Raw genomic sequence first — 25,103 nt, 5'->3', positions numbered from 1 at the left:
GCAGGCCTCTGGGCGAGGAGGTGATGCTGCGGCAGGAGGCGGGCTCTCGCCTGCCAGCAACCCAATAATCGCGCGCCGCTCCTCCAGTTCGGAGGCTGATTGGTGGTTGCCATAGCTCCGGTCGATGGCTTGACAAGATGGCGGCGGCGGGTCGGCTGCGATAGCTGTCGCGCGTACCCGACCTTCTCGGCTTCTAGGGAGGTCCGAGGCATGGGCTTAACGCCGCAGGCCGCTCTCCTCTTGGGGCTTCTCGTTCTGCAGGGCGTCCTGAGGCCGCTGTCGGGGGTTCACGGTGTGTACGGCAAGTCAGGGGCTGCAGGACTGAGGGGACTCCTCCAGACGCTCCGGACGGGCTCTGCCAGTAGGCCAGAGAAAGCGTCACGCAGCTGAGGCAGGTCAACTGTTAACTCCTGGCTTCCTTCTTTCCCACCTTAGTTTTCATCCCTCCTTTCATCCGCATGTCCGACCCTGAAGTCAGCGCGTCCCTGGTAGGCGGAGGCGAGGATGTGACCGTATCCCTGTCCCGGCTACAGGAAGAGGAGGGTAAACTCCCGCTCTTCAGGTGGGGAGGCTGGAGGTGGGACCGGCCTGTGTGGCCCAGGAGCCTGGCGACGTGGTATCCTTTTGGGCCTCCCGAGCTGTCCACTGCAGGGGCGGTGAGGGAGAATGCGAGCTGCTGGGGACCAAAGAAGCGGACTGGATCGAAAAAAGAAAGCTTGAGATAATGATGGCTGGCATTCATTGAGCTACCTCCCGTGCTATCCGGTCATCACCTCTTTTTCCTAGTTAAGAACAGTAGTATCCTTCACCCCATTTAACAAATGGAGACCCTGAAGTTCAGAGCGGTTGTCACTTGTCCAAAGTCACACAGCTTGCGAAGGGTCAAATCCTCGGCTTGGAAAGGGATTGCATCCTAGGGAACCTGACTCCAGCATGGATGCCCTTAGCTGTTTGGCAATACTACCCTGCATTCTAATCTTTCTCCCTCAGGATTATTACCTGCTCCACATTGTAAAGTGCTGAACAATGACACAGAAGACTGGAGTTTGACTGTGATACCCAGTGTGGTAAGGCCAGAGTAAAACCTGTGTAGCATCTGTGTAGGTCCACATTTAATGTTGTTAATTAACAGTGGTGTCTTGATTGAATAAGATCGAGCTTTCTCAGTGCTCTGAACTTGGTGAAACTGGGCTGTCAGGGCTAGTGGACACCATCCAGCCCAGAGGTTCTTATTCTAGTGTTAGGGGTCCTTGGACTAGTTTCAAGAAGTCTGTGAAATCCTTGAAATTGTGTATAAAATTATGTTTATGTACATTATTCTGGTGAGAGGGTGGCCAGCTTCCCTCAGATTATCAAGTGGATATGTGCCTCAATAAAGCTTCATGAACCACTGATCTCACCCAACTTTGAGCTTATGTGTAAAAACACTGAAGCCTGGAGAGATTAAATATCTTCCATTCAATAAATGTTTTATTGAGTGCCTAGTTTGTGCAAGGCATAAACTCTGTAGACAAAGGATGAGAAAGACTGTTTGTACCCCAGGAACTGGGGAGTGTTTTCATTTTACCTACTTTTGTGTGTATATTTAATCTTCTGTTGGTAGGATGATAAATAAACTAAAAAGGTCCTAAGCAAACCAAGTCAATTGATCAAACCTGTGTTTAGCTTTCTCTACATATACCAAAATTCCTTGCTTTTACGTTAAACCGAGGATGGGAATTGGCTTCCAGATAGCCATAAATTTATAGGGTGGAATTGAGCAGAATTATATCCTCTTTGCATACAGTTCTCCTCCTGTAAAGTTAACTTAGGCTGATGTGTGCTTTTTTGTATAGTGTCTCTTATGTATTCCAAGTTACGCATGCTATTTTGAGTCCCTTTAAAAAGTACAGCATGTTTTCCTTACAGAATGCATTGGAAGTGACAGTGCGGTTGAAGAGTAGTCTGCAAAGGTGTTCCTCTAATGAGACATATTTCTTCTCAGAGTCCCCATGTATTGTCCAAACTCTTCTGGTTTCAGCATCTCACAATTCATCTTGTTTAGCACACCTACTCATTCAAGTGGAAATTTATGCCAACTCTTCTCTGGCCCATAATGCATCAGGTAAGTAAAGTCTGTATGACTATCAGAAGAGCCACATCAAACATTATCTATTTGATTATCAGCCCAGGCCATGAAATTAGTGTATTTCACTCTTGAGGTGGTCTCTTCTCCCTAAATTTATATTTCTTTTGTTTACTTTTTTATTTTCAGTTTCCACTTTTTACTATTTTATTTAAGATTTGTTTTACCTTGTTCTACTGTTTGTGTCTTTGTAAGTGGCCTTAAGTCCTTTCTGAGAGAAGGTAAAGTTGGTTTCTTTGTATTGATTCCTTTGACTGCATCCAAAAACAAAGACAAAACAAACAGGGGAAAGAGTAATGAAGGAGTTTGTAGCAAAAGAGCAGATTGTCAGGGGAAGCTTTGGGCTGCCAGCTCCCTTTCCAGAGGCAGCCTGTTTATTTATGCTTATGGAAGCAGCTCTTCCCTTCTTTAAAGACACCCACACACAGTAATAATACACTATTATTTTCAGTATACTTACAGATTAAATATACTTAATATACTTAAAGAACTTAGATATTTTTAGTAGGAATATGCCATGTAGGTTCATCTCATTCTTTTCAATAGCCACCTAGTATTCCATTGTGTGAATATACCATTGTTTTTATGACTCAGCTATCAGTGATGGAATTTAAGCCACCACCAGCTTTTGAATCTGGAACTAGTGTCTCAGCACATATGTTTGAGGGGTCTTCCTGGGAAGGTACCACCACCACATTGCCTGTGTGGAGCCTCTTTTGGCTCTGGGCTCACCCTGGATGAAGGGAGAAGCGTTCCTCCTTGGTAGCAAAGCTCTGTCACTTTGAGACTCTCTCAGTGTCACTTCTCTTGTCCCATCCCTAACTGTGGTCCTCCTGTGGTTCTGGAAGTTGAGAAGTATTTAGATAAGTTATGTTAGTGCCATTCAGTGGGCTGGCTACTCTGCCCTTGGTGTGCCTACCTGGACAGGTCTCTAAGATATATGTGAAGTTCAAAAACAGATGCAGACAGGTGCAAACAGCATGGGATAAGAGTATTTATTTATATTTGAATTGAGAAATTCTGGAAAGCTCTCCAAGAACTAATGTTGTGCTAACCCACTGGTGGGTAATGTGGGAACAGGAAAGGCCTGAGAGTGAGGATATTTGCTGTGTACTTTTTTTACATCCTTTGACTTTTTTGAACCAAGTGAATATATTAGATACTTCAAGGTTTTAAGTTTTGTTTTTAAAAGAGAAAATATCTTGTAATGCTTAAAATTCAAAACCAAAATAAAATACTCTGCAGTTTAAAAATCTACAGGAGGGATTAATAGTAGCTAAGCCATTAGAAGCAGTGACTCTTTTCTTTTAAAAACTATGCTTGACTATATTTAGGTAATATTTTAGAATATCTTTGTGCACATAGCCAGACTTAGGAAAATGAGAGTCTGTATATTGAATTATAAGATGTCCGCTCTGACCCCACAAAGGTGTAAACAGTTTTGCATGCAGTCAGACAGAAATCAGAACAAGAAAAAGGAGGTGAGGATAAACAGTAAGTATGTGGTGTGCCTAGTAACAATGCAGCTAGCAAACTACGTAGATGTACAGAAAGATATGCAAACATCTGTCTAGGTATCACATAGTAAAACCCTATTCTAAACTGCCTTGATCATGCCACATGTGTTTGATTATACTTAGGGTCAGAACAAGCGTTCATTTCCCCCACACTTGGACCAACATGGGCTGTTAGTGGATATTTCTTGTTTTTCCTCAAACCATTGACATACTAGGATACTACTATGTTATAGCACAGAATATATATTTAGTTGCTTTTTAGATGCTTCAGCTGTCCTGTCATTAAAGTCAACTGTTCCATAGAGGTTAAACCAATGATTGCCACATAGTTCTCCAGCGTGTACTGAACCAAAGGACAAAAGTAAAAATCAAAAGGCTGAATGTTTAATCTGATATATTATTGCAGAGAAACTAGAAACAGTCTCTGGATTCTGAGTTAGGAGGCTGTAAAGTAATGGAACAAACTCCTTTTCCAGTGGGTGTGAAGATTGTTCATTTCCCCACGCTTGGACCAGCGTGAGGAAGTGAAGTTTGGATTTATACTGTGATAGGATGTGAGGTTGAGGCATGTAGCATACATAATTCAGTAGGATCCTGTGTCTGCAAGGGTTCCTTACAAAAGCTGTCTAAATGTCACCAGCTTCAGTGTTAGCGGCTGAAAGAGGTAATGAATCTGAAGGAGTAAATGCTTAATATCAGTCTGTTATGAAAGGGGATTGAAAAATACAATCAGTGAGTCACACTCTTCCTACACTGTAAATTTGAGTTACTTGATTCTCTTGCAGACCACCTGGGACGTCTTTGTTCTGTTCTAAGTAGCCCACTGTCTTAGATTTGGGTTTTTGTTGGCCTAGTAGATACAGACCTCAGATATGTTTTATGAATATATGTCATTTCAGGGGTTCCTGAGTGTGGAGTATTGGTCACATTAATTTGGAAAACAATGATTCTGCTTTCTCCTGCATGACAAGACTGGTGTCACTTTGTTCATAGTTGAATATCTTTGTTTGTACTTTTCAGAAAACATGACTGTTATTCCTAACCAGGTGTATCAGCCCCTTGGTCGATGTCCTTGCAATTTAACAGCTGGGGCCTGTGATGTTCGCTGCTGCTGTGACCAGGTAGGCCCTTTCAGATCATCGGGTGCCAAAGATATGGTGCCTGTAGCACGTGAGGGATGCCTGCAGTTTCCATTGACATGTTCGATGGGTGGTCTTTCTACACTGAGATTGTATTTCCTGTTGCAGATAGTTTTCAAATTCAGTTTTGTTATCCAGCATTCTCCGTTTAGTTTAGGGAAGAATATGTATCTCTTTGGAAAAGGTCACAACTGAGAGGATTATATAGAGCTGATGGTTTCAATAACTTATCAGAAGCCTTTACAAGATGTCAAAAGGAAAGAACATTTTTTCAATGCTATGAAGTAAATGTATAGAGTTGTACAAGCATGACAATCAAATTTTAGATTTCCATCATCCACAAAGAAACCTCCTGCCCATTTGTAGTCTCTCCCATGCCCACCCCTCATCCCAAGGCCACTGTCGGTCAGTCTGTGTCTGCCTGGATTTTCCTGTCCTGAATGTGGCATTCGAGTGGAATCCTACAGTACAGTCCAACAATCCTGCAGTCTCTTGTCCAACTTCTGTGACTCGGTACGATGTTTTCCAGGTTCATCTGTGTTGGGGCATGCCTCAGCACTCCATTACTTTTCAGGCCGACTCGTAGTGCATGGTGTGGCCATGCCACCTAGAGTCTATCCACTTATCAGTGGGTGCACACAGGGATTATTTTCACTTTTTGGCTTTTAGGAATAATACTTCTGTGAACATTTATATATCAGTTTTTGTTTGGACTTGTTTCCATTTCTCTTGGGCAGATTTCCTAGGAGTAGACTTGCTCTTCCCTGTGTTTTCACCTTTTGAGGAAGAGTTTTTCAAAGTGGCTGCTCAGCTGTATCTTCCCATCAGTGGTATATAGGGTGAGTTTCCCGTATCCTCAACAAAAGTTTCCTAGTGATATTTTTTTGATCATGGTTGTCCTAGCGGGTGTGAGGTGCTATTTTAGTGTGCTTTTGATTTGTATTTCTCCAGTGGTCAGTGACGTTGAGCAGCATTTTGTGTGCTTAGTGACCATTTATCTGTCTATTCAGAAGCGATGTCTAATGAGACCCTTTTCCCATTTTGATGGGGTGTCTTTTGGTTGTTCAGTTGTGAGAGCTCATTCTACATTCTGGACACCAGTCCCTTCTCAGGTACACGATTTCCAGAAAGTCATCCCATTGTGCAGATTGTCTGCTTCCTTGCAGAGGGCCTTTGAAGTCCAAAAGTTGTTTTACTTGGCGAGCTTATCCATTTTGGGGGGTTGCTTGTGCTTTTGTTGTGAGATCTGAGAAAGTGCTTGCCTAACCACAGGTCCTGAACATCTCTTTAATCCTTAGATTCTATTGAAGAGAAATGAGAGATGCAAAAGAGGCACAGGTCCTAGGCTCCAAGTCACCCCCATTATAGAATTTGTCCCAGTTGGTTTTACAAAACAAGGCAAGTTTCCGGTCGTAATTTATATTGTAACTCTCCTAGTAAAAACTTGCACTTGTAATAACAATTCCATTGAATGTGGAAAAACAGCACATCGTCAGTCTGTGAGACTCTCCACAGAAACGTCCAAACGGTATTCTCTTCTTCCTTCTTGGAGACCGCGTCCCTGTTCCCTGTCTTGAACCAGTTTCGTGTGTGTTCTGTGTGGTGTACAGACACACGGCCCTTCCCACAGGGCACTGTTGGGTGTTCTGGATCAGCGATGTCTTCAGATAACTGCTACTTTCCCCTGGAGATGTGATCGCTCTTTAAGTTTGGATTGTTCCCATTTAAAATAATAGATGACCTTTTTTACCTTCAATAAACAAGGGGTTCAGGACATATTTAACTTTGAGCTGTCTCAATCCTATGTGAAATGGACAAATAAATCGTGCATCCAATAACTTCTTGACAACACTAATTGGATGAAGTAAAATACAGTGAGGGTCTTTGGGGCTCTCATGGATTATGGACTGTGTGCCCTGCTCTTAATGTTTTTGGGTTTCTCTGGGCCAGGGATTTGGATGGTGATGACGATGAAAAAGGGAAGTGCACTCTGTTTTATTCCCACAGGGGCCCTATTCCATCTTCTCTTTTCTTCTTTCCCTAGTTTTGTTGTGGGGACATCTTATGCCCCCAGTAAAGATGTGGTTCCCACGAAGGCCTGAATTTCCTTTCTTGGAGGCTTGTGGGGAATTGTGGAAAGCAATTCCAGTTCAGTGTTGCTTTCTGGGAGCACCTATCACTTTTAGCTGAGACAGAGACAGTATGACAGTGTCCATTCCGTGCATCCTCAGGGGCATCCTGCTGGCCCCAGAGACTGGGGCTTATCACACTTGCCAGGAGGTTATCATCGAGGCACCACAGAAAGCTTCTGTCCTCTCACTGTTCCTTTGCATTTTCTTCAAGGAATGCTCATCAGGTATAAGAGAGCTCTTCAAATCGTCCTGTTTCACCGGTGTTTTTGGAGGAGATGTTAATCCTCTTTTTGATCAGCTCTGCTGTGCTCGGAGGGCCCATGGAGTCCCGGGCTGGTCTCTGCTCCTCTGCGTGCAGTCCTTGCTTGCCAACTCGCCTTTCCTGGGTCACTTCTACCATGGCTTTGCGTGAGTGTCCCAGCTTCTGCTGGGTCGGGCGTCCTATTGGGGCTGCTCACCTGGTTGGTGAGTCAATTGTAGATTCAATTCTAGATTTCAGTGAGTAAGTTGATTTGGGGTTAAGTAGGTGAAAGAATTGGCTCCACTAAAAGTAAAGAGAGTGATACCACCAGTACTGCATGGTGAGTATCTGAGTCAGGGGAAAGAGTGGTGAGCTCCTGGGAACTTTAACTCTCCTTACTTGTCTTTATTGTCCACATTGTTTAACAACTTTATATACTGTTATTTTATTGAAGTAAAATTTATGTGACATGCAATTAACCATTAACTAGTTTAAAGTGTACAATTCAGTGGCACTGGGTAGAAATATTCTTTTTGTAATAAAAAGGATAAATAAATTAAAGGAAGAATTGTATTTAGAGGACAATGCTGACAGTATTAGTGATACTCTTTGTTACTGACTTACAGTTTCTCTAGACAGCTCACTTCCCGGGGAGCCTATTTGCCTGCTGAGCTAAAAGACTTCTCAGACTTTGGTTACAAACAAGGAGATCCAATTATGATTGTAGATAACTCATATTTTACTATTCCGCAGGTAAATAGTTCCAATCCTAATATGCTAGAGCCTTTTCCTATTTTTCCCATCATATTGTCAGTTTAACTCCTATTGCTCTTAAATATCTCATCCTGTTACTTAATTTTGTTTCCTATGGATGTTCCAGGCATCTACTATTTATGGTTTCTGGATTTTTAATAAAATAGTCACTCTTGAATTAACCAGTATCTTTGCTAAATCTGAGCGAACTTCCTAGAGAAAACCAGACACATTATCAATTTCCATGGAAATAACCATCATTCTTCACTTCTGTTAGTTTAATGGCCAATTTCCAATAAGCTATAACTATATAATTTTTAGCATTCCAAAGTTTTGAAAACTACTTGAGGTCTATAGAGTTGTATGTGAAATCTTAATTTTTTTTAACTTCAAAATTATGAGGAAAAAGTATCTGTTGGAGTAAACTTGGGACTCTAAGCCATTTTGCTTTGCTATTCAGATGAATCCATTTTGGGGGATTGAATGAAATTCTGGTTGTAATGAGGGAGAGAAAATGAAATAGAATACAATAATGTCCCTGAAAAATAAATGGAGCTGAGCAGGGAATTTTCTTTTGTTTTCATTAAATAATACTTATTTTGACTCCTCAACCAGTGGTTCCAGACTTTGAGTAGCACAGTGATGAGCTATGTTACTCCAATTGGTCACTGGTGAGTGAACTCGCCCTTGTTGATGCTGGCTCAGCACTAGGAACAGGCTGCAGAAAGCACACCCTTCCAAGATGCTGATGTATATTTTGTAATTAGAAAAGAGGCCTAACATCTGTTTGGGCCTTGTCTTGCCTCAGGTGTCCCTGGTTGGTCAGTGCCTGCAGGGGGCCCCAGTTGCCTTCCTTCATAATTTGGATGTTCAATGTATTACTGACTTGGAAGTATACCAGGAACAAGGTCGGATTATCAATGTGAAGATAAAGAACGGGGCTGTGGGAGGTAGGTTACACTGGTTTTAAAAAAAACGCAGACCTGAGTGTTTAGAGAAAGTGTCATCTCATTAGAATATAAATCACTTTTGCTGGATCAATGTAAAATGTGTTTACAACTACCATTTGAGGAGGGTTCTTTAGAAGATGTTCAGTTCCATTAGACAGCATACATATTAGGTTTTTTAAAAAATTGAGTTAAAATTCACATGCTGTAAGATTAATCATGCATTCCAGTGGCATTTAGTACATGTATAATGTTGTATAACTGTCACCTCTGGTTCTAAAACATTTTCATCCTTCCAAAGGAGACCCTTTCTCCTCTTGCCCTGACCCCTCGTAACCACTAATCTCCATTCCGTCTCTTTGGATTTGCTTATTCCGAATGTTTCCTATAAATGGAATCAGACAATATGTGACCTTTCGTGTCTGGCTTCTTTCACTTGGCATCAGGTATTGAGATTCGTCCACACTGGTTTAGAACTGTGTTTTTATGGCTGGATAATATTCCATTGCATGAATGTACCAATGTTTGTTATCCATTCATCCTTTGAGGGATTTTTGTGATTCCAGCTGTTGGCTGTTGTGATAAGCTGCTGTGAACACTTGTGTACAAGTGTCTATGTGGATTTATGTGTTGATTTCTCTTTGGTATATACCTAGCAGGGAATTGCTGAGGCACATGGCAGTTTAACCCTTTGAGGAACCACTAAATTGTTTCCCAAAGGGATGCAGCATTTTGCATGCACACCAGCACTGCATATTAGTTCTTCCATGAGGGACACTCAAGACTTTTCTCTCTGATTTTGGGATGCTCCTCGTCAGTTCTAATATGATGCCAAGGGCAGTGGGACTCCCATTTGTTTGATGGTGTTTGGGGAGTGGGAAATGGTTTTGTAGTTGGCACACACCATATTGCTTCATAAGCTTTCATTTCGAGTAAGTAGATATGATCATGCAAGGCCCTGTAGTCCAAAAGAAATTAATTTGTGTATCTTTATAGGCATTGTTACAGCAAAAGTAACCTATGAGGAAGCAACTGGCCTGGACAAATTCATCACCAGTACAGGTAGTTTACTGTGATGCTTTTTTATCATTTCTACAGAAAATATGTGTGTCATTTTTTTACAAGTAATATATAGTCTTAGAGTGAAATACATTTTTATTAAGAATATGAGGAGGTTCACAACTAGAAAGATATCCCCCTGACATTGTTTGGTTCCTTGGTTGCCTTGCCAGGCTTGGGGTGATATCTGAAGCAGGGGCCAGTTCCTCACAATGCTGGGTGATGTGGGTGTTGGGGACTCTTCCAGGTCTCAGGGGCTGGGAACATTTCCTTAAATGTTTTTCAGAGAGTTAAAGAATTCTTCAGGACCCAGCATTTTCACTTGTTGCTTTCTTTCTGTGATAATTAAACTTTTCAGTTGTGGTGCAGTCAAAGATGTTATGCAGAGTTTGGCTGATACTACCAGAACCTTTGCTTTTCATGAAGGACACTATTTGTGTTTCTTAGCAATGTGTTGTAATTCTTGAATGTATTCATCCCTTCATCAGATATTAGTAGAGTGCCTGCAATATAGTAGTGAATGAGGCTTGCTCTTAAGCAGGAGCCACCACCTGTAGTCTTGTGATTTAACAGCATTCTACCAAGCACATTCTCCTAATAGAGTTGTGACTTGGGTGCCGGGGATACTGAGATGAAAGGGACAGTCGCTTGGATATTGTGACAGTATAGAGCAAGAGGCTGGTGCTGATTTGGTAGGACCTGTGATAGACTTGAGCCCCCAAAGGGTCTTTCATTTATGTAAATATTCTTTTATTTGCAGCAACACTTCTAAGTAATGGATCAGCCTCCAGAAACGTGCATGTGGAAGAACATTATATTTTCAGATGGAACAATAACACAATCAGTGAAATAAACCTCAAAATTATTAGAGCAGAAATTAATTCCCACCAGAAAGGTAACTTTGTTGAGGGCAGCAATAATGTTTTCAGTCTAAAAGGTTATTCTTTCTTTCATCAGGATTCTCATAATTATGACACATAAAACTAAATCATACATATTGAATAAAAAAAGACTTTTTTGCATGTCAAAATGTAAATATAAGGTAAAGAAAATAACACTGTGGGATAATCTCTTTTCCTAGTGAAATGGTACACACTATGTTTTTATTTTGTTTTATTTTTAGGAATCCTAACACAGAGATTTACAGTAAAATTTGTAAGTTCTAGCAATAGTGATGAAAAGGAATCATCTGGAAATCCAGGTAAGACAGTATATGTCAGTTGCTGATCTGACAGACATATTTTAGTTCAACACTCCTAAAAGGCGATTACAAATAACTTTCTTTAAATTGAGTTTATGACTCCAACCTTCTGCCTTATTTCTCTTTTATAGCACTGTATTATTCTTCTGATAACAACTTGAGTTTTTATACATAAAGTATTGTAAATAGTAACAAGGTGCTATAAGAGAAACACCTTTTCTCTTTAGCTGTTGGACTTTTGAAAAAAGAGAGGATGCATTTAAAACATTTATCAACTTAGCTTTTTTAGGAAATAATAAGCTGCAGATGATGGGTTCCTAACCTGGAATTGGTGGAGAGACTTTGTGGGGACTGTGAACTCCCTGTGACATTGTGCATTTTGTATTTATGTGCTAATATATCAGCAGCCAGCATGTGGTGTGTTTGCTTCTTTTGTTAATTGCTGCCACCTCACTACCTAAACCAGAACACCAATCACAGGCCACAGGCAGCTGCTGAGCACTTGAAATGTGGTCAGTGTCACATGTGGAAAATATAATATTTTGGATATATTGGGTTGAATAATATATATTATTCAAATTAGTTTCACCTAATTTTATCTTTTTAATGGGGCTACTAGAAAAATAATTTAATTTCTAAAAAATTCTAAAAATACGTCATCTTAAAATCACATATGTGGTTTGCATTATATTTCTGTTGAGCTCAGACCATAGCAAGTGTTCAGTAAATATATGCTGGTCAAACTATCATTGTTTCTCAAAAACATTGCCCTTGTTTCTTAAAAACATTGTCCCTTTCTTTTACTGTTCTTAATCAGGCAGTAATTTACCATGAAAGAACAAGTTTTAACTTTTCAAAAAATGTTATTTTGCATGATCTTCAATGTTTATATATACTGATTTAATAACACATGATTACACACACACACACACACACACACACACACACACATACATATATAAATATTTTGTTGTTGTTACTTTCTTTTAAATAGAATTTTAGTGTACTTTTGGAGTTTGGCGGTTTATTTGTTATCGGCAGCAAAGTAAAGCTCCCGAAATTTCTGGGAATTCCCAGAATTTTCATTTCACTGACTTAATGTTCCAGGATTTTCTGAGAAACACTGTCAGAATATGTGAAAAATGTTGAAGATCTTGTCAGAAAAGAATAAATTGATTAAGAGCCAGAACTGATCAGTCTGTGAAGGAGTTTGTGAATATACAGCACTTACTCTAGTACTTTCCAAGGTGGGACAGGGCTTTAGGAGGACTATACAAAATGGGCCCTATCCTCCAGGAATGAACTCTTCCTTGGAAAGATGGCACCCAGTCATAGCAAACAGTGGTGAACACTCCAAGATCATTAGTAAGTAAGTGCTGCATGTACGGATGGATACGAGAACTTCAGAGAAGTAGAATGTTGATCATTCACCCAAACTTTCCATCATTGAGGACCTGGGTTGAATATATAGTGTGTGCCAGGCTCTCATCCCGGTGCCAGAGGAAAAGCAATGAGCAAGTCAGAGTCCTGCCCTTGGATTGACAGGAGAGCAACAGGAATGGGACCTAAGCCGGCCCTTGGTGTCGAACTGATTTACTGGAGTGTGGTTGCATTGAAGGTTCGCTTTGGTTTCCGTTTCCTTTACAAGCTCCTATGATCAGTGGTATGAATCATTCAGCAAGGGTTCCTCAGCTGGCTCGCTTAGCAGCTTATCCTCAGTGTGAGAGAGGTCCAAGATGAGCTCCCAGATGCTTTGTACTTTACAGATTTTATTTTTAAAATTTGTTTAGAAAATCACATGGATATCTTTTTTAAAAAAGGAAACAAGTGAAGGTGATGTCCTCTCTCCAGTCTATTCTGGAAAAACTGCCTGCATGTTTCCTCTCATTGCATGTTCCTCTCTTACATTTGATGAGGTAGCACTTGCTGTGTTAGATTAACTGTGGAAGAAAAGATGCAAACCCCCACTGTTGTGTTTGTCTAGGTTACCAACTTGGCAGGCCTGTTCGAGCTCTCAATATCAACAACATGAACAATGCTACGACTTTACACCGGTGGCATTCGGGTAATCTGTTTTGGTACTACAATTAGCTTTTGGGTAAATGAATTGGAAATGTTACTGTATTTTGAATCTAAATAAGAGGTTGACTACTTTAAAGTCGAGTTGGCTTATGTAGCTGGGGGTGGTAGTTGTTCCTGCTTCTAAGGCTTTGTCTACGTGTGTGTGTGTGTGTGTATAGAAAATGTTAACATTGCTTGCACCCGAAGTGCTGCTTATTAGAGAGATTTCAGTATGGCATCGGCTTGAGAGACCTCCTCATGGCTGCCTGTAGCTCATGATGGTGCTAAGTGTAGATGTGAGAACAGCTTCATTCCAAACTATGGGAAATCTTTGCCTCTTTGGTAACTACCTACATCTGTCAGAAGGCATTAAATTTCATGTTCAGAATAAATCATTGATCCGGGCCGAGGTATTCTGATACAGAAGGTGCTTTAGTTCATCTCTGAAAGGATAAGAGTAACAATGGCCTCTGTTCTCAAAAACTGGAAACTTTATTTGTACTTACTGTCTTCTCTCTGTTTTTCTAGAAACATTTTGAAGTAAATCTTTATTCTTATTAACTCAAATGGTGAGAGTATAATCTTCCTATTTTATAGCTGGAAGGGGTTTGTGTACATCAGCCACTCTCAAAGCCATTTTATTTGGAGAAAATGTGCTATCAGGGTGCCTTTTAGAAGTTGGGATTAATGAAAACTGTACTTGGTTCAGGTGAGTGTTTCATTGATGAATATATCGCATTTTGAGAGTGATTTGCTTAAAATTGATTTACCACAAAAATACTAAAGACAACATGACTGTGAAAAATTAGCATCTGAAAAAAAAACTTGTTTAAAAGTGGTAGTGAATAATGAATAAATACAACTTCCAATACAATTTGGAGTTGATTCAAACATCAGTATAAGGGAAAGTAGACTTCCTTTTTAGGACAAAAGCCATATCCTCCCTATTTATGCAGATTTCTCTGCTGAAGTTTGTTCAGATTATTGGAACTCAGTAAATCTAGAACTATAAAAAGGGTCAACTATAGTTGGTGTGATTAATATCTAAACAGTACTTAAGCCCTGTTACATGGTATAGAAAGAACTTTGCACCTAATTGGGTGCTATTTAGAAATTTGGGGCCATGCATAAGCATTCTTTTTTTTTTTTTTCCTGATTGAGGTCAAATTCACATAACATAATTAGTCTTTTTTAAAAAGACAGTTCAGTGGCATTTAGTACATTCATTATGGGCAACTACCACTTTGTCTAGTTCCAGAACCTTTTTTTTTCTGCCAGAGGAAATCCCATACCCTTCAGTGCTCATTCCCCAGCACTCACCAATCTGTTCTGTCTCTATGGATTTCCCTGTTCTGGACATTTCATATAAATGGAATTTTACAGTAGGTGACTTTTTGTGTCTGGCTTCTTTCACTTAGCATCATGTTTTCGAGATTCCTTCATGTTGTAGTGTGTGTCAGTGTTTTATTCCTTTTTGTGGCTGAATAATTTCTGTTGTATGGATAGACTGCATTCTGTTTATCTGCTCATCTGTCAGTGGACATCTGAATTGTTTCCACCTTTTGGCTATTGTGAATAGTGCTGCTGTGAACATTCATGTACCAGGTTTTGTTAAACAAACACTGGTTTTCAGTGACATATACCCAACAGTAGCATTGCTGGATCATGTGATAATTCTATGTTTAATTTTGTGAGGGACTACCAAATTGTTTTCAATAGGGACTGCACCATATCACATTTCTACCAGCCTATATTAGCCATGGTATATAGGTGTGAAGTGGTATCTCATTGTGGTTTTTATTGCACGCATTCTTTTTTTTTTATCAAGGTGTCATTGACATACAATCTTATGAAGATTTCACATAAGCAACATTGTGGTTACTACATTCACCCATATTATTAAGTCCTCCCCACACCTGATTTCCGTCACTGTCCATCAGTGTAGTAAGATACTGCATGCATTCTTAACCCATTTCACTTGTAACATCTTGAGGGGTGTGGCTCTTGGGGAAGCAGAGAGAAGATGGGGGAGACAATGAGAAGGGAAGAAAACAGAGGGTGTAAGTTACAGAGTCTCCTGGTCACAGGATGTAAGATCTGAGTCAACAGTCGGAGACAAAGTCTCCTGGTCACAGGATGTAAGATCTGAGTCAACAGTCGGAGTCTTTCCCTGACCATCCAGAAGATGTGTGCCTTCCAGGGAAGGAGGGATGCTAAATTCCAATTCTTAATCTTCACTTAATTTTATGGCTCAAAATTCTAGCTAAATACATAGGTTCCTTTTACTATTGGATCACTGTGGCCCATGAATTCACCTTGGTAACTTGATATGTGATCCACCCACTTCCCAAGTTTTGGGACACTCTGTGGTGTCTGTAAATCACATGATACCGACATGAGTTCCTCGCATTTTAAATCCAAAGAAAAATATTGCTTCTGTATGTCCTCCCCTGGCTACTTAGGTCCATCCTGGGAAAGCCACTGAAGATAAGTAAGACTCCTTGCTAGTTTTCAATGCTAGTTCCTTTGGCAGTTTTTATTTAGGCACCCAGCCAGCACAACATGAATGCCTCCAGGAAAGGACTTAAAGGCTAAGGCCTACTGGTCATGCACTGAGAAACATCTTACCTTCTTGCAGGGAAAATGCTGGTAAACTACTGGATTCATTAATACAAATAACTCATGTTGCAATGAGAGGCAATTCCGATTACAATGATCTTAGTGATGGCTGGCTCGAAATAATACGTAAGTCAAAGCTGCATATGTGTTAAATGTGTAACTTGGTTATGGAAAAGTGTAGTTAAATTATTCTTTCCACAATGTACAACTTAACATGTCTACAGGTGCAGATGCCCCTGCTGCAGGTACAGACCCATCTGTCAGTGTGCAAGGCATCTGCCTGGATATTCCTACTCAGCTGAATATCCGCATCCTCACCTCAGAGGCGGGGGCAGTGGAAGGGATCACTCAGCGGGAGATCCTTGGTGTAGAGACAAGGTATGATCTCCTCCAGGATAAGTGTAGTTTATAGAGAGGTAAGTTGAAGGCACTCCAAAGAATAGGAAAATGCTTATTTAGAATCTGTTTCCTTACACATCACAATGACTAGCAATATAAGTCTGTGTAAAAAGAGCATGTATCAACTATGTACTGAAAATTGTTCTCACTCACAGTACTTATAAAGCTATGTATAAGGGATTCTGCAAAGTACTTTAGGGGGTGAAAAGATGAATAAGGGGCTGCTTAGTGCTAAGCCTATTTTAAAATCCATAGATATAATTGGCATGCTGATCTGGGAATATTGCCCAGTGGTTAGAGATTTTGGCAGCAGGTAGGTGGGTTCAAACCTGGTTCTGCTAGTAATAAGCTGTGTGACCTTGGACAGTTACTGAATCTTTTCTGAGCTGCAGTTTTCTCATCTGTAAAATGGTAATCATACCTTTATGTGTCAGCTCTCTATCTAGTTTAAATGGCAGGATCCTGATTCATACTAATTCAAACAAAAGGGGAGTCTATGGCTTCCAGTTCTACAAAGTCTACATACAGCTGATTCATGGCTCATGTCTTGGCTCCTCCTTCCATTGGGTGGATTTCATTTTAGGGAGGTTCTCCTCAAGAGCTGGTGATGATGAACACCAGCAACTCCAGGCTTATCCCCACTTAACAAGTCCAGTGAGATGACCGTGCCTCTTCTCTGTCATTCTCAAACATGATCTGGGAAGTCTTGCTGTTTCAGTCTCAGTTACATGCCCCTTTTTTGAACCAATCCTTGTGGCCAGTGCAGTAGACAGTTACTCATGGACTAGTCTGAGTGATGTGCCCACCCTACATCCCCCTGGTCCCTTCTGCTCCACTCAAAGTGGGGAGGGGTCCCCCAGGGGAAAACTGGGGTGCAGTTACCAGAAGGTGAAGGAATTCTGTATAGGTGGGAATAACAGATGTTCACACCAAGCCTGTGTCATCCTTCTGTTTCGAGGAACAGCCTGACATGCACGTACATGGTGTGTGCAAGACAGTTACTGCTGCACCTAGAATGTGGAAGCCCTCAGAGTTGGCTGTGGGGTTGTGATGATATTGTGAGACAAACAAATGGTAAGACAGCTTTACTTTCAAAGCCCCAGTATGACATGAGATGACTAGAGAGGAGGTGAAAGCTGGATAGTTGCAGCAGCGTGGCAGACCTCTGGAGGCTCATGACCCTGCTTTCTTCCCACGTGCAAGTGAAAATTGGCCTAATGGGCCTACTCCAAAGGGGCAGAGAGCACTGGCAGAATCCGAAACTTCTTCAAGAGAATCTCAATATACGTGGCTACCATGTTGGTTACTTGAGGTGTTTTTTTTTTTTTTAATTAAGATATCATTGATATACAATCTTATGCTCAGGTTTCACATGAGCAACATTGTGGTTACTAGATTCCCCCCTATTATCAAGTCCCCACCACATACCCCATTACAGTCACTGTCCATCAGCATAGTAAGATGCTATAAAGTCACTACTTGTCTTCTCTGTGCTATACTTCCTTCCCTGTGCCCCCCCTATATTATGTGTGCTAATCATAATACCCTTTAATCCCCTTATCCCTCCCTTACCACCCTCCGTCCCCAACCCTATGTCCTTTTGGTAACCTCTAGTCCATTCTTGGGTTCTGTGAATCTGCTGCTGTTTTGTTCCTTCAGTTTTTGCTTTGTTGTTGTACTCCACAGATGAGTGAAATCATTTGGTACTTGTCTTTCTCTGCCTGGCTTATTTCACTGAGCATAATACCCTCTAGCTCCATCCATGTTGTTGCAAATGGTAGGATTTGTTTTCTTCTTATGGCTGAATAATATTCCATTGTGTATATGTACCACCTCTTCTTTATCCATTCATCTACTGATGGACACTTAGGTTGCTTCCATGTCTTGGTTATTGTATGTAGTGCTGCAATAAACATAGGGGTGCATATGTCTTTTTAAATCTGTGATCCTGTTTTCTTAGGGTAAATTCCTAGGAGTGGAATTCCCTGGTCAAATGGTATTTCTATTTTTAGTTTTTTGAGGAACTTCCATACTGCTTTCCACAGTGGTTGAACTATTTTACATTTCCACAAGCAGTGTAGGAGGGTTCCCCTTTCTCTGCATCCTTGCCGGCATTTGTGGTTGCTTGTCTTTCAGATGTTGGCCATCCTAACTGGTGTGAGGTGATATCTCATTGTGGTTTTAATTTGCATTTCTCTATGATTAGTGATGTGGAGCATCTTTTCATGTGCCTATTGGCCATCTGAATTTCTTCTTTGGAGAAGTGTCTGTTCAGATCCTCTGCCCATTTTTTAATCGGGTTATTTGCTTTTTGGGTGTTGAGGCAAGTGAGCTCTTTATATATTTTGGATGTCAATGCCTTATCGGATATGTCATTTATGAATATATCCTCCCATACTGTAGGATGCCTTTGTGTTCTACTGATGGTGTCCTTTGCTTTTTAGTTTGATGTACCCCCACTTGTTCATTTTTGCTTTTGTTTCCCTTGCTCAAGGAGATATGTTCATGAAAAAGTTGCTCATGTTTATATTCAAGAGAGCTTTTCCTGTTTTTTTCTAACAGTTTTATGGTTTCACGACTTATATTCAGGTCTTTGATCCACTCCGAGTCTACTTTTGCGTATGAGGCTAAGATAGTAATCCAGTTTCATTCTCTTACATATAGCTGTCCAGTTTTGCCAGCACCATCTGTTGAAGAGGCTGTCATTTTCCCATTGTATATCCATGGCTCCTTTATCATATATTAATTGGCCATATATGTGTGGGTTTATATCTGGGCTCTCTGTTCTTTTTCATTGATCTATGGCTCTCTTCTTGTGCCAGTACCAAATTGTCTTGATTACTGTGGCTTTGTAGTACAGCTTGAAGTTGGGGAGTGTAATCCCCCAGCTTTATTCTTCCTTCTAATGATTGTTGTGGCTCTTCAGGGTCTTTTGTGGTTCCACATGAATTTTAGAACTGTTTGATCTAGTTCGTTGAAGAATGTTGTCAGTATTTTGATAGGGATTGCATTAGATCTGTAGATTGCTTAGGCAGGATGGCCATTTTGGCAATATTAATTCTTGCTGCCCAAGAGCATGGGATGTATTTCCATTTATTTGTGTCTTCTTTAATTTCTCTCAAGAGTGTCTTGTAGTTTTCAGGGTATAGGCCTTTCACTTCCTTTGTTAGGTTTATTCCTAGGTATTTTATTCTTTTTAATGCAATTGTGAATGGAGTTGTTTTCCTGATTTCTCTTTCTGCTAGTTCATTGTTAGTATATAGGAATGCAACAGATTCTCTGTATTAATTTTGTATCCTATAACTTTGGTGAATTCAGATATTAGTTGTATGAGTTTTGGGGTGGATTCTTTTGGATTTTTTATGTACAATATCATATAATCTGCAAGCAGTGACAGTTTAACTTCTTCCTTGGCAATCTGGATCCCTTTTATTTCTTTGTGTTGTCCAATTGCCATGGCAAGGACCTTCAGTACTATGTTGAATAAAAGTGGGGAGAGTGGGCATTCTTATCTTGTTCCCGATCTTAGAGGAAAAGCTTTTAGCTTTTCACTGTTAAATATATTGTTGGCTGTGGGATTGTTGTATATAGCCTTTATTATGTTGAGGTACTTGCCCTCTATACCCATTTTGTTGAGAGTTTTTTTTATCCTGAATGGGTGTTGAATTTTGTCAAATGCTTTTTCAGCATCTATTGAGGTGATCATGTGATTTTTGTCCTTCTTTTTATTGATGTAGTGGATAATGTTGATGGGTTTTTGAATGTGTACCATCTTTGTGTCCCTGGAATGAATCCCACTTGATCATGATGTATGATGTTTTTTATGTATTTTTGAATTTGGTTTGCTGATATTTTGCTGAGTATTTTTGCGTCTGTGTTCATCAGAGATATTGGTCTGTAATTTTCTTTTTTTGTGGTGTCTTTGCCTGGTTTTGGTATTAGAGTGATGCTGGCTTAATAGAATGAGTTTGGAAGTATTCCCTTCTCTTCTACTTTTTTGAATACTTTAAGGAGAATGGGTATTAGGTCTTCACTAAATGTTTCATAAAATTTAGCAGTGAAGCCATCTGTTCTAGGAGTTTTGTTCTTAGGTAGTTTTTTGATTACCAATTCAATTTCATTGCTAGTAATTGGTCTGTTCAGATTTTCTGTTTCTTCCTGGGTCAGTCTTTCAAGGTTGTATTTTTCTAGAAAGTTGTCCATTTCTTCCAGGTTATCCACTTTGTTACCATATAATTTTTCATAGCATTTTCTAATAATTCTTTGTATTTCTGTGGTGTCCATAGTGATTTTTCCTTTTTTCATTTTTTATTCTGTTTATGTGTGTATACTTTTTTTTATAACTCTGGCTTGGGGTTTATCTATTTTTTTTATTTTCTCAAAGAACCAGCTCTTAGTTTCATTAATTTTTTCCTATTGTTTTATTCTTCTCAATTTCATTTATTTCTTCTCTGATTTTTATTATGTCCCTCCTTCTGCTGACTTTGGGCCTCATTTGTTCTATTTTTTCCAGTTTTATTAATTGTGAATTTAGACTGTTCATTTGGGATTGTTCTTCCTTTTTTAAATAGGCCTAAATTGCCATATACTTCCCTCTTAGAACCTCCTTTGCTGCATCCCACAGAAGCTGCAGCACTGAGCTGTTGTTTTCATTTGTCTCCATATATTGCTTGATCTCTGTTTTAATTTGGTCATTGATCCATTGAATATTTAGGAGCATATTGTTAAGCCTCCATGTGTTTGTGAGCCTTTTTGTTTTCTTTGTACAATCTATTTCTAGAAGTTGGTTGTGATTTGAGAAGTTGGTTGGTACAATTTCAGTCTTTCTGAATTTGAGAGGCTCTTTTTGTTTTGTGGCCTAGTATGTGATCTATTATGGAAAGTGTTCCATGTGCACTTGAGACGAATGTGTATCCTGTTGCTTTTGGATGGAGTGTTCTGTAGATGTCTGTTAGGTCCATCTGTTCTACTGTGTTGTTCGGTGCCACTGTCTCCTTACTTATTTTCTGCCCAGTTGATCTATCCTTCCGAATGAGTGGAGTGTTAAAGTCTCCTAGAATGAATTGCATTACATTCTATTTCCTCCTTTAATTCCGTTAGTATTTGTTGCACATATTTGGGTGCTCCTATGTTGGGTGCACAGATATTTGTAATGACTATATCCTCTTGTTGGACTGTCCCCTTTAACATTATATAATGTTACTGTCTTTGTTTTGAAGTCTCTTTTACTGATACAAGTATTGCAACTCCTGCTTTTTTCTCGCTATTGTTTGCATGAAATATCTTTCTCCATCCCTTCACTTTTAGTCTGTGTATGTCTTTGGGTTTGAGGTGAGTCTCTTGTAAGCAGCATATAGATGGGTCTTGCTTTTTTATCCATTCTGTAACTCTGTGTAACTCTGTGTCTTTTGATTGGTGCATTAAGTGCATTTACAATAGGGTGATTTTTTATAGATATGTATTTATTACCATTGCAGGCTTTGGATTCATGGTTACCAAAAGTTCAAGGGCAGTTTCTTTATTATCTAACAATGTAACTTATCTTGCTTATTACACTATTATAAACACAATCTGAAGGTTCTTTTTTTTTTCTCTCTCTCTTTCTTCCTCCTTCACTCTTTATGTTAGGTGTCATATTCTGTACTCTGTGTATCCCTTGACTGACTGTGGGTAGCTGATTTAATTTTGCATTTGGTTAGTAATTAATTGGTCTACTTCTTTTACTGTGTTTTTATTTTCTCTGGTGACAGCTATTTAGCCTTAGGAGCACTTCCATCTAGAGAAGTCCCTTTAATATATACTGTAGAGATGGTTTGTGGGAGGTAAATTCCCTCAACTTTTGCTTATCTGGGAATTGTTTAATATCTCCTTCAAATTTAAATGATAATCTTTCTGGGTAGAGTATTTTTGGTTTCAGGCCCTTCTGTTTCATTGCATTGAATATATCATGCCACTCCCTTCTGCCCTATAAGGTTTCTGCTGAGAAGTCTGTTGATAGCCTGATGGGTTTTCCTTTGTTAGGTGATCTTTTTTTCTCTCCCTGACTGCTTTTAATACTCTGTCCTTGTCCTTTATCTTTGCCTTTTTAGTTATTATATGTCTTGGTGTTATCTTCCTTGGGTCCCTTGTGTTGGGAGATCTTTGCACTTCCATGGCCTGAAAGACTATTTCCTTCTCCAGATTGGGGAAGTTTTCAGCCATTATTTCTTCAAAGACACTTTCTATCCCTTGTTCTCTCTCTTCTTCTGGTACCCCTATAATGCAAATTATAATATATTTTTCTGTTTGGATTGGTCACACAGTTCTCTTAATATTCTTTCACTCCTAGAGATCTTTTTTTTCTCTCTCTGCCTCAGCTTCTTTGTATTACTCTTCTCTAATTTCTATTCCATTACTGTCTCCTCTACCTCATCCAGTCTGCTTTTAAATCCCTCCATTGTATGTTTCATTTCAGCTACTGTATTTTGTAAGGTGTCCTTCTCTCTCCTGAATTTGTCCCTTAGCTCTTGAAAATTTTCCTGTAGCTGTACTAGCACGCTTATGACTTTTACTTTGAATTATTTTTCAGGAGGATTGGTGATTTCAGTTTCACTAAGTCCTCTTTCTGGTGTTTGAGTGATTTTGGATTGAACAAGGTTCTCTGCCTTTTCATAATTCTATCTGATAGTGAGAAATATTAGGTTTGTGTAGGCCGCATCCTCTAGTGCCCAGAAACTCTGCTTTTCAGAGTGCCCAGTACCTGGAGTGATGGCAGTGGTCACAGTTGAATGGTGCCAGTACCTACCCTAAAGCCCTTCCTGCTTCCTGGCCTCAGTGCCTGCCTCCGCTGTCAGGGCCAGTGAGCTGCGCGCAGTGTGCAGCCTCTGCATTAATCCCCTAAGCTGCCTTGGGTGGGGCTGTCCTCTGGCTGGCCTGGAGCGATGGTGGGGATTGCAGACAAGCGGCACCAGTGCCTGCCAGGAGGACAAAGTCCTTTCCTGCTTCCCAGCCACAGTGCCTGCCTCCCCTGTCAGGGCCAGTGAGTTGCACACAGGGAGCAGCCTCTGCATTAAGCCTGTGTAGTTGTAGCAGGCTCTGATTGGCCTGGAGCAATGGCGGGGACAGCGGGTTTGCGTGCAGGTGCCAGTGGAGAGAAAGAAGTGGCAGGCTGCTTATTGCAGTGGGGGACCTCAGGGCTGTGTTGCCAGTCAGGGGGATGGAGCTCCTGAAGCTCCTGAAAATTCCCAACCTGTTGGGCCAAGTGTGCTGGGGCAATCTTGTTCACCTGTTCCTTCTCCAGAATCCTTGTGCCTTTAGCAGCCATCTCACTGGCTTTCAAAGCACCTGCCTTTCTTTTGTCCCAGGGAAGCCAGTTGTGGGAACCTGTTTGCTACATGCAGCTGGAACCTCAGTCTCTGACTTTGCTTTTCAACCTTTCTAATCTCCAGAGCACCATGCAATGTGAGTTTGTGCTCCTAGAGTAGATTTGTAGGGCTGGGTATTTAGCAGTCCTGGACTTCTACTCCCTCCCTGCTCTGGTTCTCTTCCTCCCACTGGTGAGCTTGGGTGGGGGGAGTGCTTGAGCCCGCCAGGTTGTCGCTTTGTTTCTTTACCCTTTTCTGTGAGATGTTCTCTTTTCCCAGATGTAGACTGGCTGATGAAATCTTACTTCTGGTCACTCTTTTAGGAATAGTTATATTTGCTGTATTTTTATATTATATGTGGTTTTGGGAGGAGATTTCTGCCTCACTTCTCACGCTGCCATTTTTTTCCCGTCTCCACCCCAGTCTGCCTGAGGTTCTTCACAGAGTGGTGGACGTGTTGCCCACAAACTCCTTCTTCCCAGTTTCTCCTCTAGGAGCTGGCAGTTCCAGTGTGGGCTCACTTGTGAGAATGAGGTTGACCTCTTCCCTGTCAGTGTGGCAGTGCAGTTTATTGAGATCCCTGCACGCTTACCTCAGCCTCAGACAAGGTAATCTGCTTGCCGACCTAGTTGATGTTATTAGGAAGCAGAGAAATACATATTTGAAAACAAGACATTTCTTTAATCATGTTTTTATGCTTCTTATCAAAAGCATGCTTTGTTGTAACTATTGTAATCTTCTAAAATGTTTTATAGATTCCAGATTAATTTTACCGAGTATGACTGTGACAGAAATGAGGTGTGTTGGCTGCAACTTCTATATCCATTGACACGGTATTATCTAGGTAGGAGAACCAGATTTCTGGGATGGTTATCATTATGTGATGTCAATTAACATATTTTTTTAAATGTGTGAATGTCACTGAAACTTAAGGCATATAGAAAAGCTTAAAAAATTTACTGATAATATTACCCCTTAGAAATGATCACTATTAATGTTGTCTTATTTCTACCTATATAATTATTAAAAAAGACAAGAAATACAAATGTCGCTTAATTTGGTTCATTGTCTTGCAGGAGAGCCTTATTCTCAGTGTGTTGCCAAGGGCTTCCTATTGGTATCCTTCTTATTTACTTTACTCCTCAGTACCTCCTGGACCAGGATATGCAAACCTTGAAAGCAATGACCATCTAACTTCTTATAGACCATAGACTTTTATTTCCATGATTCTTTTAGAACTCCTCTGTGTCCCTCTGTAACATTTTAATATTAATAAAGTATTTTTTTTTGTGTGTGGAACTTTTATTACATGCTCTGAGAATTTAATTCACATGTGTAGGTATCCAGATGTGCAAAGTGGTGCAGGACGGGCATTCTCATCACTGGACCAGACCAAGCAAAATGCATGAGAGGGTCCACTGTGTACATAAATGTTAAAAGCTTTAGTTTATGACAAATTATTAAAGTCATAGGAGTTTTGGTCCAAATATGTTATTTGTACTTTTAGAGAGTCAGTCTTTTCTCCTACTTTTAGTATATTTCTGTTGTATTAATTTTCCCTATTCCA

The 25,103-nt window shown here is 40.2% G+C and overlaps 1 protein-coding gene across 10 annotated transcripts; it reads left to right on the top strand.

Annotated features, from left to right (window-relative positions):
* Window positions 1–159: 159 nt before the first annotated feature.
* Window positions 160–24,839, top strand: TCTN2 (tectonic family member 2). 10 transcript variants are annotated; one of them, XM_017680718.3, is made up of 18 exons: window positions 160–292; window positions 436–543; window positions 991–1,067; window positions 1,909–2,104; window positions 4,663–4,763; window positions 7,125–7,321; window positions 7,790–7,907; window positions 8,716–8,857; window positions 9,851–9,916; window positions 10,674–10,808; window positions 11,037–11,114; window positions 13,099–13,179; window positions 13,773–13,884; window positions 15,814–15,920; window positions 16,019–16,172; window positions 23,960–24,144; window positions 24,292–24,334; window positions 24,613–24,839. In XM_017680718.3, the coding sequence occupies exons 1-18, from the start codon at window positions 211–213 to the stop codon at window positions 24,728–24,730; spliced, it is 2,100 nt and encodes a 699-aa protein (XP_017536207.3). In that variant the 5' UTR covers window positions 160–210; the 3' UTR covers window positions 24,731–24,839. The 10 variants fall into 10 exon arrangements, with proteins under 10 accessions (XP_017536207.3, XP_017536210.3, XP_017536208.3 ...); XM_017680721.3 differs by having other exon boundaries at window positions 7,781–7,907; window positions 24,019–24,144; XM_017680719.3 differs by having other exon boundaries at window positions 7,781–7,907; window positions 24,019–24,144; window positions 24,292–24,380.
* The last annotated feature ends 264 nt before the right edge of the window (window positions 24,840–25,103 follow it).

This window comes from Manis javanica, chromosome 15 (assembly GCF_040802235.1).
Source record: "Manis javanica isolate MJ-LG chromosome 15, MJ_LKY, whole genome shotgun sequence".
NCBI classification, from domain to species: Eukaryota; Metazoa; Chordata; class Mammalia; order Pholidota; family Manidae; genus Manis; species Manis javanica.
Note: the sequence above shows the minus strand (reverse complement) of the source record. Positions and strands in the feature narration are given on the sequence as shown.